We start from the raw sequence: 18,715 nt of genomic DNA, 5'->3' as shown, positions 1-18,715 counted from the left end.
ACGTTGTTGCATTTGCTGTAATACAGGTATTCAAACACAAAGTTCATCTGAAGACATTCATGGATAAATGTAAATTCTCCTACTATAAGACAGATTATCACAACGACAGTATCGTCTCGTATTTTCCCATGTTTTCACTGTTGACTTTGGCCACTCATCCATCACAATTAAAGAAATGATAGGTTTTCTATGCCACAGAGTATCCAACCCCTTTGCTATTCATGAGAAAAAAAATGCTTTTCAAGAAATATTTGTGCATCTCCTGCAGTTCATGCTGCATTCGTCATTTCAGCTGTATCAGATGAAACTAAAGCTATGCTGTATAAAAGAGAGATCCTGCTGCATTTGGGAAAGAGGCACAGCCTCTTGTACTAAGCAAGCAGTCTCATCACAGGCAAAATGTAAAATGGCAAAATGTAAAATATTCACAAGGCACTTGTCATTAATAGTTCTATCTGAACTATTGTTATAAAATAAAAGCTGTTAGCTGTTCCAGGGTCATTCTTGTCCCCATGTAGTACTATGCCCTGCACAGTCATGGGTGACAGATAACATCTAACAAACAAGTACATTTTCATTGTTGGGTTTACATTCATAATCTGCCTGGATTTGGCCAACTCTGTCTGATGTTGTTTAAAGGAATAGTTCACTTGAAAATGAAAATTTGCTACCTTCCAGGCCATCTGAGATGTACAGTAAATGAGTTTGTTTCCTTGTTGGAACAGATTTGTGTCAAATTTATGATTTAATCAATTGCTCACCAATGGGTCATCTGCAGTGAATGAGTGCTGTCAGAACGAGAGTCCAAACAGCTGAACAAACCTCACAATATTCCAAAGGTAATCCACACGACTCCAGTACATCAATATCTTGTGAAGCATATTGTGTGTTTGTAATAAACACATTAAGGTGTTTACCATTAAGGTGTTTTAACTGCAAACAAGACCTCAATCCATATTGTTCCTCTTGTCTGAATCAGGAGAGAAATAAACACAGATCAAGCTCTGTTCATAAGCCAAAACAGTTCTAAAGAAGTATGCCGATGGATTTTCGCTTTGCTTCAAGATGATAAATTAATGGACGGGAGTCTTGTGAATTACCTTTGGATTATTGTGAGATTTTTATCAGCTGTTTGAATTCTCATTCTGAGAGCACCCATTCACTGCAGAGGATCCATCAGTGAGCCAGGATGTAATGCTACATTTGTCCAAATCTGTTCGAAAGAAGAAACAAACTCTTTTATATAATCGATGGCCTTATGGTGAGTACATTTTAAGCAGATTTTCTTTTTTGGGTGAACTATTCCTTTAATTACATATGGCTTTTGTGAAAAGATGGACACACCCAGTCAAAGATGGATGTAGCCTACTATGTGTTATGCTGTGAGAAATAAATAGATCTCATTTCACATTAGTTTCCAACTCAGACATAACAAATTAACGACATCCTTGTGCAAGTTGTTTTCTCAATCTGTCTGGTTATTAGAAATAAATAAGGTTGTTTTTTTATGGCTATAGACTTTTTTTTTTTTTTAGGTTTGCATCTTTTCTCCACAAACTAGATGAAAATAATACTTCACAATTCATCATATCATTTATGTTGTGCATGTACCTAAAATTTGGCTTACTAGCAGAGAAAGACAAAATTGTTTCACTCTCCTTCACAGAGGAAAAACTGGGCACATCCAGCTCTTCACAGAGTACATTTTAACATAAAACACTAGCTGGTCCAAAAGGAAAACCTGCTAATATTTGCAGACATCTTTATGAATGCTGTTGGTCTTTGATCTTTTGGTCTCTGATCTTTTGTTGCAGGGATGAGATGAATCACATCATCATGGCTGATGGCCAATAGCTGAAATCTAATGTATAGGGGGCAGCAATATACAAGATGGGCACTTATCTTGAAAATAACACTTTTTAATCAGAAATGCTTCATAATTCAGTGTCTTGGAAAATAAATATAAAAATCGTACAGATTTAAAAATGAATCTCTAGCTCTTCAAATCTCCTTAGAGATGTTTCTCCAATGTTGTTGTATTAGATTTATAAAAGTGATGAAAAGAAGATTCCTTTCGCAGTCCAGATTTGACCTCTAAAAATACAAAAAAAAAGAAATAATGTCAGAAGCTTTCAAATATTAATGTATAGAATATATGTTTAAAACATACAAAGTCGATTAAATAATTAAGTATTTTAAATTAATTCTTATTTTAAATCTTATATGATTAAAACATAATATAGATATATGATTTAAAGGGATAGTTCACCCAAAAATTTAAATTCTATCAATTACTTGCCTTCATGTCGTTCCAAACCCGTAGGACCTTCGCTCATCTTCAGAACACAAATAAAGATATTTTTGATTAAATCTGAGAGCTTTCTGACCCTTCATAGACAGCAAGGGTCCTACCACGATCAAGGCACAGAAATGTAGTAAGGACGTCATTAAAATAGTCCATGTGAGAAAAATTGTTGAATTAGTTGAAGTCGTCCTTTTTGTTTTATTTGCGTGCAAAACAAAGTACCCTTGATGTCTATGCAGGGTCAGAAAGCTCTCGAAGTTCATAAAAAATAATTGTGTTCCAAAGATGAAAGAAATTCTTACGGGTTTGGAAGGACATGAGGGTGAGTAATTAATTACATAATTTTTATTTTTGGGTGAACTATACCTTTAAAATATTTTAGATCAGTACTTTATTTTTAGAAATACATTTATTCATCAGTGACACATTAATTTTTCAAAATAGACAGTAAATACATTTTCATTATTATATAAAAAAAGAAAAGAATGATAAAACTATGTACAACAGAACCATTTACAACATTGAAAATAAGAAGAAATTTTTCATGATCACCAAATCAGCATATCAGAATGATTTCTGAAGGATAATGCAGTAATGGCTGCTGAAAACTTAACCTTGCTATAAAAGTAATAAATTACACTTTAAAATATATGAAAATAGAAAGCAGTTATTTAAAATTTTAATAATTTCACAGTGTTACTGTCATTTTTGATCAAATAAATGGTGAGAATAAGACACTTAACATTTTTTTTTTTTTAAACTAACCAACCCCAAATGTTTTAATGGTAGGGTAATAGTCATGTTTGTGGTAATACTTGAATAGCTTACTGGCTATGCATTGCACTCGCGGCTTCTCCCACTGTCCATCTGTCATGCAGCGGATCACAGGTTTGTGGCGCTGTGTGAAGTTTTCACTGCACTGGTATCTAATTATAGAATTCACCTGATAATGATCTTTCTTGTTGCCAAACATCCTGGCATTCTCCACTTTAGGAGGCTGGTCACATGTCACTGAAAGAAGAGGAAGTCCAATTGAAACTGAGTCACCTAGTGATGCCATTTGTTTGTGTTTGGCGCTGAGCATACCTGGGCCTGTTTTGCATGTGAAAGGTAAGTGATAGTTGCAGGGCACGTCATTCCATTGGCCATTTTCATGCCAGATCATTACAACACAGTCTTCACCAGAGTTAAAATAATTGTCAGGCTGGTTAGGCCTCCAGTTCTCATATTGCTAAAGAAAGGAAGAGAAAAATCAAGCATTAAACTGTATCTCAATCAAACAGCTTTATTATTAGAAAAACAGCTTCTTAGCAAGAGCCTGGCTTACCAGCGGAGTCCCATCTGACCAGCGGAAGTCATTTTCCAACATTTTATCGTTCAGTCCAATCCACTGATAGTCTTGTGCATATGCTGTTTCAAGAGGGTGATTGTTTGTAATCAGAAAAACAACACAGATACTTAGGAGCTAAAATACACAGACACACACTCACAGCTGATGAAGGTTTGCTCCTCTGGAGTGATGATGCTCACCAGGTGAGCGTTAAAGTTTCGACAGTGCTGCTCAGCGTCCAGCCAGGTCTCTCTCTCCGAGAAATGCAAGTAACAGTTGCCCTGAAACTTAGTCCAGCCCTCCTCACAGCTGTGCACATCTGAAGCAACATCACATGGCATATTAACCACTTTCACCAGATATCCTCTTAGACCACTATCGCAAGATGAATAGTCCTTGATACAGGCTTAAAGGTTTAGTTCGCCCAAAAATTTACATTTTGACTTCATTTATTCATCCTCATGATCCAAACCCATATACAAACGCAAAGATATTTTAATAAATCCTGATAGTTTTTTCTCCCTCCATTAAAAATCTGAGCAGTTTAAATCAAGTCTTGTGAAGACACAAAACTGCTTTATATGATAAACAGATTTAATTGGACTTCTATTCACACATAAACATTGATCAACGCACATTCTTAAAGCTCATCAAACAAGGTCAACGGAAGCTCAACCGATGATAAAAAGCATCACTAATTCTCATCCATTTTGTGGAATCAGTGGAATGGACTTCCAGTTGAGGCACAGAAATCTCTCAGGTTTCATTAAAAATATCTTAATTAGTGTTTAGAAGATGAACAAAAATCTTATGGGTTTTAAACAACATAAGGGTGAGTAAATAATGACAGAATTTTCATCCTTGGGTGAACTTACTATACAGGCAAATAAAAAACAAATGACAAATGTATGATGGAATGTGTTTAGGGATTTGGATAAAGTCACTTTATCCTTCAGTGTTTAAAACCAGTGTTTTAAGTAAGTGACAAATGCCTTTAACGTGGCATAATATCAGCTTTTTAGATAAAGTGATTTTCCACAATCGTGTAAAAGTATTCCAGAAGACCGACGATTAAATTCCATATATTGTGCCAAGAGAAACATCCAGCATAAAAAAAGAACAATTGAGATATTTCTAGTCACTGCTCAGATGGAAAATATGAACTGGACACGTTCTGTTTATCCAGACCCTTCCTGTCTAAGATACTTCTTGCTATATTTGTACAGTAACTGCAAATGCATCATTACATCCTAAATAACGCTGATGTTTAACTGCAACAGATTTCCATAAATGGACAGGCAAAAGTCTCTCACACACACACACAAACAAAACAAACAAAAAAAACCTCACCAATCCTTATTCTACACAAATATGCCCTGTTTCCAGGGACTTTCATTCCACTACAGCAACATCTAGAGCTGTGTGTCACCTTAAGGTTGTTTTTGAAAGACCGTTAGTAGAATTAGCTGAAGCAGCCTCATACCAATCTCACAGTGGTCTCCTTCGTAGCTGGGCAGACATAAGCATTTGAAAGTGTCCTCTACCTCCACACAGGTGGCTCCATTGGCGCAAGGGTTTGAATGGCAAACATCAACCTCTGCAAATAAACGTTTAGCGATTAAAGCTGACTACTATGAAGATGCCCTGAGGAAGGCCAAGCTTGGCACCATTGAATCAGAACTCTTGGAGCTGCTTCTAAACGAATCTCTTGCATAATTATACCATCAATATTTTGATGAGCTGAGAAGAGACACTCAATAAATTGTGGTAAATTGAAGGAGAGATCAGAGTCAGTTGCAGTTGCTGTAAGAGTGCTGACCTGGGATCAATTTTTTAGCCTCTCATGGGGTGAGCAGATCAGCACTCTTACAGTCCAAGACACAGAAGCAGAGTTCAGATTCAAATGAAGATGGACAAGAAGTATGTGCATATACCAGGTGTTAGCAGGCGTGCTGATTAAACCAGACTGCAGCAAAGGCACAGCTGAACAAAAACAACACAGGTGAACAGTCACTGAAAAGACATCTGGACACAAGAGCTGAGTAAGTTGAGAAGTACTTAACCACACATACATGCCACATAACCTGTAAAATGGACTGTGAGGACATAAATTGAGGGCAAGAGCAAACTGAACAGAAGTTATTCACAAAAAAATGCAAAACAGTGAGACAATCATTTGATTCATTTGATCCCAAATATGCGCCTAAAAAAGCAACAACAGCTGTTAAAGGCAAACAGGATGTCCAATATTCAAAATACAAAATTTTACCATAATTTATGTGACTGATTCAATAACTGTTTCAATTCAGTCTGACTCACCAAACTGGCACTCTTCTCCATGCAGTCCAGGTGGGCAGTGACAAATGCCCACCCCATCCTTCACCGAACACACCCCAGCTCCACAAGGGTTTGGTTCACATGGGTTAAGAGAAGCTATTATGGTTTTTGAGAAAGAAAGAGAGCAAAACATGATAAAAAAACACATAAAAAGAAGCAGGGTTTTTTTTTCTCAAGAGGTGAGAAGAAAAAATTATATAATATGATCCACCAATGAGTCAACCATTATTTTCATGCTACAGATGATAACAATAAATAGGCAGTATAAAAATTGTATAGATGACACAATTTTTTTTTATCTATTACCAGCTAGTAATAGATAAGGAACTGATATGTCATGTATCTCTGTTCTATATTTTAACAAATTTTACGCAAAAGGGATCTTACCATTAATATCAAGTCCTTCCGTGACAGAAGGGCTCTGTAAAGAAGTAGGTTCTGTGGTAGAAGACAAAGCTGCAGAAGTAACAGTGTCAAGTTTACTTGTGATTCCCTCTGGTTCCGACAATGGTGGCAATGGAGGTCCTGCAGCATCACTGTACAGGCTAGATGGCCCTTGAGCAGATAGTACATCTAAGGGAGCATCACTGGAGTTCACTGTTGGCGTATCTTCAGTAACTAGGATCCATTCATGTTCTTGTCCACTAGCAAAGGCACTTTGGTCGTCTCCACTCCCTGAAGACAACCTGATGGTGCCACTGTACTCCACCTCCCCCCTTCCTAGCTCCATGCCTTGGAAGGGCTTGTTGGACATTTCCACCTGACCATTATTGGAGAAGATGATGATATCACCGCTAGCTGATTCCCCTGATCTTTCCCCTGATTCAATGGCATAGCCTCCAGATGTAAATCCACTTCTCTCACCAGACCCAAACACCAAAAGTCCAGAAGCTTCCTGCTCACGAGGTTGTTCTGTGAGATCAATGAAGCCCGATCCCAAAAATGTCAGACCAGAAAACTCTAAACCACTCTCAGAGCCACTGTGGACACCGCTAACTTCAGATATATCACCGCTCATCCCAGAGACATCACCACTCATCCCAGACCCTGAGATATGTCCTGATCCGCTGAAATCCACATGGCTTCCACCCAGTTCTTGTTCTGTTAAATGTGGAGCAGTGAACACCTTTACCCAAGGGCTATCCACCATGATGTCACCACTGCCATCGATGAATGAAATGCCACTTGATCCTCCAGAGGAAAAAATTCCTGAAGGGAAACCGCTAATTCCTGAGGACTCCTCACTAGAACCTGATCCTGAGAAGATGCCAGAAAGGTCTCCACTCTCGTTGCTTTCTCCTGAGCTGCTAGAAAAGTCTGAGGTAGATCCACTCTCTTCAGAGCTAAACCCTGACCCACTTCCTGATCCTGACCCAGAGGTGTCCAATCCAAAGAGCCCTGAGCCATGGCCAAAGGGAAAGGTCAGGATCTCTGTGCCTGCCTCCCCAGCCTCCTCAGGTCTACCTGAAGCTGATCCAACTCCTGATAAAATGGAGTCACTTTCTGAAAAGGTCACTAGGATATCTAAGCCACTGCCAGATCCTGAAGAACCTAAAGACCCACTTGGCAGATCCCCACTCCCACTTGCCCCAGAGGAGTCTCCACTTGACACAAATGACCCACGCGGCTGATCCCCGCTCCCACTGTCCAACAGACTGTCATTGCCACTGGCCCCAGAAAAGTCTCCACTTGAAACAAATGAACCACTTAGCTGATCTCCGCTCCCACTGTCTAACAGATTGTCATTGCCACTGGCCCCAGAAGAGTCTCCACTTGAAACAAATAACCCACTTGGCTGATCCCCGCTTCCACTGCTCAACGGATCATCAGTGCCACTGATTCCAGAAGAGTCTCCACTCGACAAAAATGACCCACTCAGTTGGTCCCCGCTTCCACTGCCCGACAGACTGTCCATTCCACTGGCCCCAGAAGAGTCCCCACTTGAAATAGTTGACCCACTTGGCTGATCCCCGCTTCCACTGCTAAACAGATCATCAGTGCCACTAGCCTCAGAAGAGTCTCCACTTGAAACATGTGACCCACTTGGCTGATCCCCGCTCCCACTGCTCAACTGATCATCAGTGCCATTGGGCCCAGATGTGCCAGATCCAGAGGGTTCCGCAGGGATAGTAGTGGGAGCAGCTCCTTCTGAGGAAACACATAATCTAAAGTACTGCACCAAAATTAACACTCATCATGCATTAAAATACATAAAAAAAACACATGGGATAGTTCCATTAAAGGGATAGTTCACTCAAAAATTCTGACATCATTTACTCACCCTCCTTTTGTTATTAACCTGTATGAATTTATTTCCTTTGTGCGAAATAAAACAATATATTTCAAGAAAAGTCTTTTTGGTCCATAAAATGGAAGTCAATTATGGTTACCAAAATTCTTCAAAATATCTTCTTTTGTGTTTCTCAGAAGAAAGAATGTTATACAGATGTGGAATCACATGAGGGTACCAAATGAGACAATTGGACTTTTTTCACTTCTTATGGTAAGCCAATGCTAATTCAAGTTGTAAAATGCAACAGACTGTGATTCCTCAAAACCTAATATTTATGAATTAATGTAATACATTAAATATAACAAAATATATTTGAGCATTTCTTAAATAACTATTCAGATGTATGATTTATGCATATTTTTATCTTTATTGTCACTGAGTTGTTTATGTATCCTGAGCTACAGTATATTACCAGGTTTGAGAAGAGCAGGGAGGGATGTCACGCTCACTATCTTGTCCTCTGTTACCGTCATATTTGTTTCACTTTCATTCAGAGACAGATCCAGATCCACTGTATGTATAAAAAATGACAAATATTTAAAGAATCATGTATTTTGGCTCATCAGACACTCATCAGACTTAATGTTTTACATTTAAAATAAAATACACTGTATGAATACACTGTAGAAGTATTTACCCTTGATGCAGTATGCATCAAATTTGGAGTGCAGGTCAGGAGAGCCAGTCTGGTTGGGAAACTTGTAAACTGTGTGAATTCCAGCCTTCCCTCCACCACACTGCTGCCGCGGGTTATTGATGGAGTAACGTATATTTTGGTCAAGAAGCCAACCAGCACGGCATTTATCAAAGCCCTGCTTCCAAGCGGCATACAGGTCTCCTGTGGAGGCCAGGGAGGCATTCTTGCCCTGACAGTAAGCCACTGCCTCACCATAAGTGAATCCCTCGAATGAACTTGCATGGAAAACTTCCCCTGAAAATGTGGACACGCAGAGTGATTTGGTAATATTTTTTTCCAATGAGAGAATCCAGCTTTTTACATTTGTTTTCTTTTGTTTCACTCTCAGAAATTTAAAATGGAAGTAATTTATATTTATTTACCTACCCTTTGTCCACTCAACAGTTTTTATCTATTTATGTAGAGGTTCTTACCCCGTAGCTTGTCCACATAGCAGTACACATCATAGCGTTCATCAGAAGAACGCAGTCCATAAGACCTCACACCAGGAACATGCTCCAAATCACCAGAGCATTTCTCACGTGGAGACACAATGGGATACCTGCATAAACATCATTTACATACATTTGTAAACATATGTGACCCTGGAGCACAAAAGCATTATAGCCAACAATACATTGCATGGGTCAAAATTATAGATTTTTCTTTTATGCCAAAAATCATTAGCATATAAAGTAAAGATCATGTTCCATGAAGATATTTTACAAATGTCCTACCGTAAATATATCAAATTAACATTTTTGATTGGTATTATGCATTACTAAGAACTTCATTTGGACAACTCTAAAGGCGATTTTCTCAATATTTTTTTTTTTTTGCAATGCCAGATTCCAGATTTTCAAATAATTGTATCTCGGCCAAATATTGTCATATTCAAACAAACCGTACATCAATGGAAAATTGACCCTTGTGACTGGTTTTGTGGTCCAGGGTCACATATATTCTTGCAGTATTAGGCAGGTAATTCCACTAGAACCATTTGTTATCAGCCCTGCCACTAATATTTTGCTTTACACTAATAAATTTATATATGGTAAATATATAATTAAAACATTATAATTAATAACTTTACTATAACATAAAGTGAAGGTGTCCAATGCTTCACATTAAAAAAACAACATTATAACATTATAAAATAAAAACAGACACACAAACAATTGAAAGAAAACAGTTCCACATTGTTACAATTGTGCAGTTAATCGCACCTGACAGTCTGATCTAACAGCCAGCCAGCGTCACATTGATGGTAACCAGACTCATATGCTGCCTGCAGTTGCTGGGCACTGGCAATGACTGCACCGATGCTCTGACATGCCAGTTGAGCCTCGACAAAGTCAAAAGCATAACGACCAGAGGTTGCACGATAATGGAAGACCACCCCTGCAGAGGGAATTAATAACAATGGGTATCAACAGATTTATCTAAGTTACATAGGTTTATAACTAGTGGTGGGCATAGATAAATTTTTTTAACCTAGATTAATCTCACTGTGATCCTGAAATCAATCTAGATTAATCTATATTAATCTAGATTAAAATGGCTCATTCGAATTCTGCCAAAGGCATTCAGAATATGTGTGTTACCCAAATAAAATTGACAAACAGTAAATCTTTGAGAAGGGGTTTATCAAGCTAGGTGGTGCGTTAGAAAAGGGGCTCATTTCCTGTTTCCAAAATGCATCACAAAGTGCTTGAAAAAGCTGTAAACTAATTCCACATTGCACAAGGTGCAAACAACCTTACGCCTGTTTCACACATACTCCGTCTGCAGTGCGTATGCGTTGCATATTTTTTTAAGCACCCATGTTAATGGATTCCAGTTGTGTTCCAGGAGCGGTGCGTCTGCAGCAGTGCAGCGATCGTTACGTACCGAGTAGCGAACTGCAAACGCATCCTGTGTGAAAGCACATCGAGTCCGTGCTGCACCACATACGTAACGCACACAGACTGCATACGCACTGCAGACGGAGTATGTGTGAAACAGGTGTGAGCAGGGTCGTAGTTAGGGTCAGCGGGGACCCGGTGAAGGTTGTACCAGTGGGCCCTGTTTGAAATTGTTTAATTTGTATGTTTGTTTATTTTTATTTATTTGTGCTATTTACACAATGTTTAAGATTTTTCAAGTTTGTAGGTGTCAAGGTACAGAAACCAAATAATGAAATGTAAAATAGCACTGGAAAGTCTTCAATGTAAATTAGAAATATACAATCAAACCTACATTTATTCAAACACCTTCAACATTTCTCACATTATTACAGTTTTGCTATATATATCAAAAATTATATCTGGTGTCTGAATACTTTTTGGTTTGACTGTTAAAACTACAAAGTAATTCAGTCAAGAGCAGTGAGTGATTTTCATTTTAATTTTCTTGGATTAACATTACAGCAGCCAGTAGCTAAATTAGGCGCGGTCACTTTAAGAGACGATGAACGCATCCAATATAATACACATCCCATTTTTTTCCTCAACTGTTTACTTTCACTTAAGAAATAACTGACAGTTTTTTTGAGCATAATTACCAAGGTGGGTATTTTGACATATTTTGTATGTATTTGTCGGCACAAGAGCAAAAATAAGCAAATTCGATGTTCAAGTGTTTTGAGACGCCTTTCTCTGCTTGAGCCCAGAACACCAGAACAGCGCGGTTCTGAATTGGGCTCTTTCACATCTTTTTGTTTGATCAAACTGCGATTTGTATTTGTTCGTTCAGGTGCAGGAGGGACTTCGAGGAGAACTTCGCAGAAGAGAGCTCGGTTCAGTGTCGCTGTCCGTGATACGCGGCTCTCTCTCGTGCGCACCGAACACAGCGCTCGAGTAACCAGCTACTCTGTTCAGCTTTTCCGCATTTTGTTTTTGGATGCTTTAATGTTTAAATTGACAAGCGGTAAGGTTTAAAAACACGTGAAAAAGATAAGCTTTCGACGATGCGCAGCAGTGGCCCGTCTACTGTCCTGAGCATCTTTTTAGGCTGGCCTCAGCCAGGCGGTTATATAAAATATCAAGGTGAAAGTCATCATAGCTTGCTTAGTATAGACCCAGCTCCCAACCCAACTTTGAGATTAGATTAACGGCGATAATTTTTTTATCGCCCGATAAGAGTCTCTTAACGCCGATAACTGCCCACCACTATTTATAACACTTAATTGTCTTTTTCTAGAGCAAGATTCTTACATGCTATTTAAAAAGCTGTTACTCCAGTTTAATATACTAATTTGCATTCAGTCGAATTCAGCATTTAGACATTTGTTCAGTGTGGTTGCGATATAAATACGTTGACACTGATGACAATATATAACATGCATTTTCATGATTTATCTTGGAAGAGGAACAGGAACAGTGTGACCCTCATAAACTTCATTGGTCTTTGTATGTTTTGTTGTCATGATAAATTTGATTGTACAAATACTATAGGGTGAACTGAAACCCCCGGGAATGAGATACATAAGGTGGCACACAGCAATAAATAAGAATTTCTACATATATAATTCTACGAATTAATATAAACCGTAAAGTATGGTGGTTTGCACTCAATACATACATATGTCAAATTACAGAGAACAGAACAATGCCTCACATTCTTTTTTTTACTGTATTGATCTCATATTGATACATACCTGTGGCGGACATGATGCCTTCGGTTTCATTCACACGGGATAAATCAGAGGCAAGATCAGTCCTATCAGTGACCTCTTCCAAAGTGTCCACAGAGCTGGGGGGTGGTAAAATGGGCAGCTGGGAAATATTTAGTGCAGTATATGGAAACTCAACACTAGTAGTCACTGATGGCTTGTATGTTACAACATCTCCCTGCAGTTCACCTGCTGTGGAGGTGGGCTTTAAAAAGACCTGGGGACTTTCTGTGAATGTGTCCACACCCGGTAAACCATTGCTGGCTTCTGTGGTCACCTCTATATCGAATGGCAATAGGCCTTCCTCAGCCGTATCTAAATTAAAATGTATGAAAATTATACACCTGTCAGTACCTAATCAATTAGCACCAGCTATTAAACACACATTATTGTGGATCAATAAGGATAAAAAAATCATATCATACAATCAAACATAAGTGTACTGTATGTGGATAAACAATCCTAAATGACAAAGAAGGAATAGCTAAATAATAGAGAATTTTGTACCAGAGTAGCAAAATGCATCATAGCGGGAGTCTGGGAGAGGGTAGCCAGTCTGATTGGGAAACAGATAGATGGTACGCACTCCCAGCAGGCCACCCCCACACTGCGGTCGGGCGATGTTGATGGGGTAGCGGACGCTCCGGTCTGCCAGCCAGCCTGCATTACAAACATCCATACCACCCTTCCATGCCAGGTACAGCTGTCCTGTGGTGGCCAACTTGGCACCCAGCTTTGCACACTCAGCTTCTGCCTCCTCAAAAGTGAATTTGTTAGGAGAAGTAGTGTGGAACACTTTTCCTGTGAGATGAAATGGAAAGTTTTTCAGCATTTCAATGTTCTTCAAACAAGGCATTATGTTCTCTGCCATCTCAAACAAGTACCTGTCATTTTCTCAGCAAAGCAGTACACGTCATACGTCTCATTCACGTCTCTTACTCCATACGTCCTCACTCCTGGAAACTCGTACTTGTCTCCGTAACAAGCCTCACGAGGATCATGAATAGGGTACCTTTATTCCATAACAAATAACAATACTTCCATCACATTTTCTAACAAAACTACAGAACATTAACTAAATATACATTACAATTTTTTTGTAGGATTTTCTGGAAAAAAGCTACAGTAAACACGTTAACATATTCACTTCATTTCTTATACATTTAAAAAATACAGTATGTTCTGGACACCACAGTCTGTTTTTACATTGAAAGTAACTGACCTGACGGTCTGATCTGCAAGCCAGCCAGCATCGCACTGATGGAAACCCTCATCATAAGCTGCTTGGAGTTGCTCCGGAGTAGCAATCACTGCACTGTTTTGAATACAGGCTGCCTTGGCCTTCTCAAATGTAAGGGTATATCGTGTGGTGATGGCACGATAGTGGAAAACAATTCCTAAGCAAAATAAAAGTACATCTATGTCACATTTCTGAGAGAAAAAAGCACACACATAAAGTTATAAAGTATTTTTTTCTTTAAGGATCTTCACATAAACAGTACCTTGAACTTGAACGTCAACAACAGCATAACTGTCCTCTATCCCATGCATGACCTCACAGCGGTACACTCCCGAGTCATTGGTGTGGAGCTCAGTGATCTTAATGGAGGCGTCTGTGGGTGTCATGGGGTATCCAAACATGGTGATCCTATCCAGATACCTTTTGTCAATGCTCACCACTCCTTCAGATGCCGTTAAAATGTTTGTGGTCTTTTCTTTGGTGACCAGACTCCATTTGATCCGGTGAGACAAAGGTGCAATGGTGGGCGCACCAGGGTCATTGACTGTGTTGTCCAAGAAGTAGCAGGGCAGAATTAATGTGTCACCCATCAAAGGCCGGAGAGGACCCTCATTGGGTATGCTGACTCCCAGTGTGCTTTCAGGCTCTGTGATAACATATACAGGTTAATGAGGTTTTCAAGAAAACTAGCAATTTCAATATGTAACTTACACAACCAATACGCACCAGTGTTAAAGTAATCAAAAGATGCTGTGGCCGAGCAGACCCAGAAACACATACTCAGTGAAAGCAAGGACAGCATCGTTCACCTACAGGTTTAAAAGAATGTTAGGACCATCATATTTGCACATATATGCAGCAACAACTATGATATTCTCAGTTTTTAATATCCATTAAAATGCAACTTATACTGTGCTTTGCTCAAAAGATTTTATTCAGACAGCATATGCTGTGTACCAAATGTGGTTTTCCAAGATCATAACAAAGGTTCGGTAAAATAAGAGGTTTTTGAGAGAGAAACCCAACATGTAATTTTCAGTTCCCAAAATGACCACAGCAACAGTACAGTTCTCAAGCCAGAACAAGCTGGTCATATCTGTACCAGTCGGTTTGGGAATTAACTAGCCATTAATTACTGAAAGTCGGCCATGCATGGATAGATAGAGATATGCTGTTCTTCTAGTTCACAGAGTTTGCCCTTACTTAACAAACATACAACATTTTAAAAATCTTTGCCAGTGTTGGCCCGCTTTTAGGGGTGATGCTATATTTATTTGACTTTCTGCAAAGCATTCAACAGTGCTTTCTATACATAGACTTATCTACACATGCTGCTAGAGCAGAGAGACACTTATTCATAGCTTGTTAAACTAGAGCTTTTTATACACTATTCCATATCAAGTTTGTCCTCACCCACCTCTCCTTCTAGTCCAGTCCAAATCTAATCGTGTAAAGCAAACAACATAAAAAACAAAATCTGAGAAAGTGAGCATACATGCTTACACTCTGTGACCTCTGTGAGGTCTCTCAAATTATTATAGCAAAACAAATTATGTTAAATCTATTTAGAAGTATTATATCATTTTATATAAAGCTCAGAAAAAACAATTAAGCTATCTGTAAAATGTGTGCAGGTGTTTTTGTTAAAGTGCTCTGGACTGTGTTTAGAGAATGCACAAAGGAAAAAGACAGATAAGATAAAATCAGTTGCCAAAGTTGGTTTCATGGGGAAAAAGTCTTAATGGCTTATGTGTTGGTCTTAATTTAAGTCCTCCTTAAAGTGCAGTGTTTGTACCAGTTAAAGCTTAAATGGAAATCATTCAAGATTTAGAAGTTCATAGAAAGATAAAAGACTGATGAATATATGAATCATTGCTCAATCTTGAAACATTAAAAGTTGTGTGTTCCTGTCAAACCCAGTAAAGGAGACATAAAACAGGGATAAAACAACATTATTAATGAGTGTACTGTCACTGAAGTCACAGATGTGTGAGTTAAATGACCGAATCAATTAAATGTTGCAACAGTTAATCTCAGGATAATCCCCCAAAACAGAAAATATGCTAAAATTAATTTTTTTGCAATTCTTAGTCAACATGTGCCACCATGTGGATGTCAAGGGTCAACAACAAAACTGTAATTTAGGGTCTTGCCATTGTAAGTCAAACATAATAACCTATTTTTTAAAGTAAATAAAATATATATTAGCCCACTTGGAAAAATGCTCTGATGGGTCAATTAATCCTGCTTAAGTACTGTATACGGTATGTGACATCAACAAACCAAGATGTCACTACAGTGTGCTTTATTTCTTTATGTCTGATCACGTACAGTTTGTGAGTATGGCACAAACAATACATACAGTAGGTTGAAACAAGTACATTTAGATGCATTTCACTGATGATAAAGTCATTTAGCCATTTTACATAGCCAGCAGCATTACAGGAGTAGGAAGAGTCAATGAAATGAAACACAGCATCTTTTGGCCAATGTTAAAAAGGGCTTAAGACATAAAGTTTCATCTGAAATATCAGTTTCAGCTGATACCTTATAGTTTAATCTACATCTCGGATGGCCTTAGGATGAGTAAATGTATAAAGTGGGCATCCCTGTAAGTGCAAGAACTCTCTCAGGAAAAGAAAAGGTACAAAGCTATCACTGGGACTGTACCCTACAAAAGCTGAAACGTGTGCCTTCTTTACCACCAAATGATACATAATAATATATTTTTAAAGGTTACCTAGCAACAGTTTTTCTCAGAGTGAAATGTACTGACAAGTTATTTGTCACTTTAGGTCAGGAAGGTTGCATATAACAACATCAGCATCTTAACAAGACATTATATAAATTATGTTTTCTGTAATAATCAAATATAACTATATGACACGGTAGAGCAACAAAATTAACTTCAATTCAATTTAAGCTAAGACAAAAGTATCTGAAATAGGTTCTATTACAAAACCACCTTAAGTCATGATTCAAAACATAAATTACTGGTAAATAATAGTTATTCTTCACATTTATTATGATTATTCATTATATCAATGCTCCAAAATGCTAAGTTTTCCACATGATCAAATCTGATTCGCTTTACTGTCACTCTGTTAGACATTTTAGTGTTTAATATCAGCACATATCAGAGAATAACTGAAGGTTCACAACTTTCAATTTGCAATCTCACATTACTTCAACAATTAATTCTACCCTGAGCATCTGAATTCTTGTAATTGAGCCACAAATGTGACAGTGACAGTGCTCACCTGTACAGCTAGCGAAACCACAACATAAAGCCAAACTGTACATTACCTGTAAGATGCAGTTTCCCTCTGAAACTCTTATATTCCTCGATTGCAGATGCTTTCCAGCTCTCTGATGGCACGCGCCTCTCAATCCAAACCCGTAATAAAAGTGTCGCGTGTGCAGTAAAGTTCAGAGGCGCTTCTGGCAGAAGACTGAGAAGCAGAAAGAAACTCTGCTCACAGGGGAAATACTTTAACTGAACAGGAGCTGAAAGGGGGGCTAGGGGATGAGAGGTGGAGTGAAGGAGCACATAAAATTTCCACGCATGATGTAATTTGGTTATAGTTTACATAGAGCCAGTCCCTGAAACTTTTGTGGCAAACATGCGCAAATCCTGACGATATTTATGTCAATGGTCCTCTTGATCCGTTTTGAGCAATAATAGCTACATCATCGAACGGAACAAAGACGGTCTTTTTGCTAATAGCCTATAGCTTTTTACATGATGACATATTCCTTTTTTGAATAATGCAATGATAAATTGTTTTGGTTTAAACACCTAGGCTGTTCAAAATCCAATTAAATTAGAATCTAAGAATTCTGTCCTTCGAAAGAATTTATTAGCAAATCAATAAAAACTGGCATTAGTGTAGCAACTCCAGTTCACTTCACAGTTCACTACATATTGCATTCAAGGTATAGGCTATATTCATTTTATGAAATTACAAAAGCTGAAAGGTACATCTTTGTACTTGACTTAGACCTATTAGCATTCGCCTACACATTAGCTTTTCACTTCACAGGATTCACAGTCAATTAACTAATGGATTGAGTCTTATGGACTACTTAGGCTATTGTGATTTATCAGCTGTTTGAATTCTCATTTTGACAGCACTCATACGGCAGTGGATCCATTGCAAGTAATGTAATGTTCAATTTGTCAGAATCCGTTCTAATATATAGAAACAAACTCATCTACATCTCAGATGGCCTGAGAATGAGTAAATGTACACATTTTCACATTTTGGCATAATTTTATTATTGGGTGAACTATTATGTTTAGCTACGGATATGTTATTTATTTTATCCTGGCTCATTACAGGTAAAAATGTCATTTTTCCAGCCTGGAATATTCACTGGAGTAAAGAGTAACATCAGCCCTGTATATGCTACACGTCTTTATTATAAATCAGAATATAAAAAAAATAATATTTTTCCTTTTTTTTTTTCAATTTCCCAAAATCCCAAGTGCTGCTTTCAAATATTGTGTTTCTGGTCACAGACATCCATCATATTAATTAGTCTAATGCAGCAGCAGCATTAACAGGAGTGGAGAGCAGAGACACAAGGCTTCATTCAGCAGCCTGGCCAACACCGTTGTTCCTCTCAAACTTTCCTCTCAGAGGGAACATGACAACGTATCCCATTGAATAGAGCCACTATTTGAGAACCTTGTAATGTCTCACAAGACATAGGCATAAGAATACAGAGTACCCAATAAAGAACGCTGTGTGCTTTGTGTCAAAGTAAAAAAAAAAAAAAAAAAAAAACCCGGAATGACATTTAAGATCTATTTGTCATTTATTCCTGTGGGTGTTTAATCTGAGATTTACAAACTAATATAAAAACTTAAATCGCACCT

At 38.2% G+C, this 18,715-nt stretch overlaps 1 protein-coding gene across 1 annotated transcript; it reads right to left on the bottom strand.

Moving 5' to 3' along the window:
- Positions 1 to 927: 927 nt before the first annotated feature.
- acana (aggrecan a) lies at positions 928 to 17,409 on the bottom strand. Its single transcript, XM_059534806.1, has 19 exons — positions 17,140 to 17,409; positions 14,560 to 14,642; positions 14,096 to 14,479; positions 13,816 to 13,990; positions 13,478 to 13,605; positions 13,101 to 13,394; positions 12,579 to 12,908; positions 10,168 to 10,342; positions 9,376 to 9,503; positions 8,903 to 9,196; positions 8,678 to 8,776; positions 6,360 to 8,120; positions 5,955 to 6,068; positions 5,119 to 5,232; positions 3,796 to 3,954; positions 3,633 to 3,715; positions 3,392 to 3,536; positions 3,134 to 3,316; positions 928 to 2,094 (listed from the first exon to the last, which is right to left on the bottom strand). Exons 2-19 carry the CDS (start codon positions 14,633 to 14,635, stop codon positions 2,012 to 2,014), a joined length of 4,725 nt encoding a protein of 1,574 aa, XP_059390789.1. The 5' UTR covers positions 14,636 to 14,642; positions 17,140 to 17,409; the 3' UTR covers positions 928 to 2,011.
- Between the last annotated feature and the right edge of the window lie 1,306 nt (positions 17,410 to 18,715).

Source organism: Carassius carassius, chromosome 3 (genome assembly GCF_963082965.1).
Source record: "Carassius carassius chromosome 3, fCarCar2.1, whole genome shotgun sequence".
Classification (NCBI taxonomy): domain Eukaryota; kingdom Metazoa; phylum Chordata; class Actinopteri; order Cypriniformes; family Cyprinidae; genus Carassius; species Carassius carassius.
Note: the sequence above shows the minus strand (reverse complement) of the source record. Positions and strands in the feature narration are given on the sequence as shown.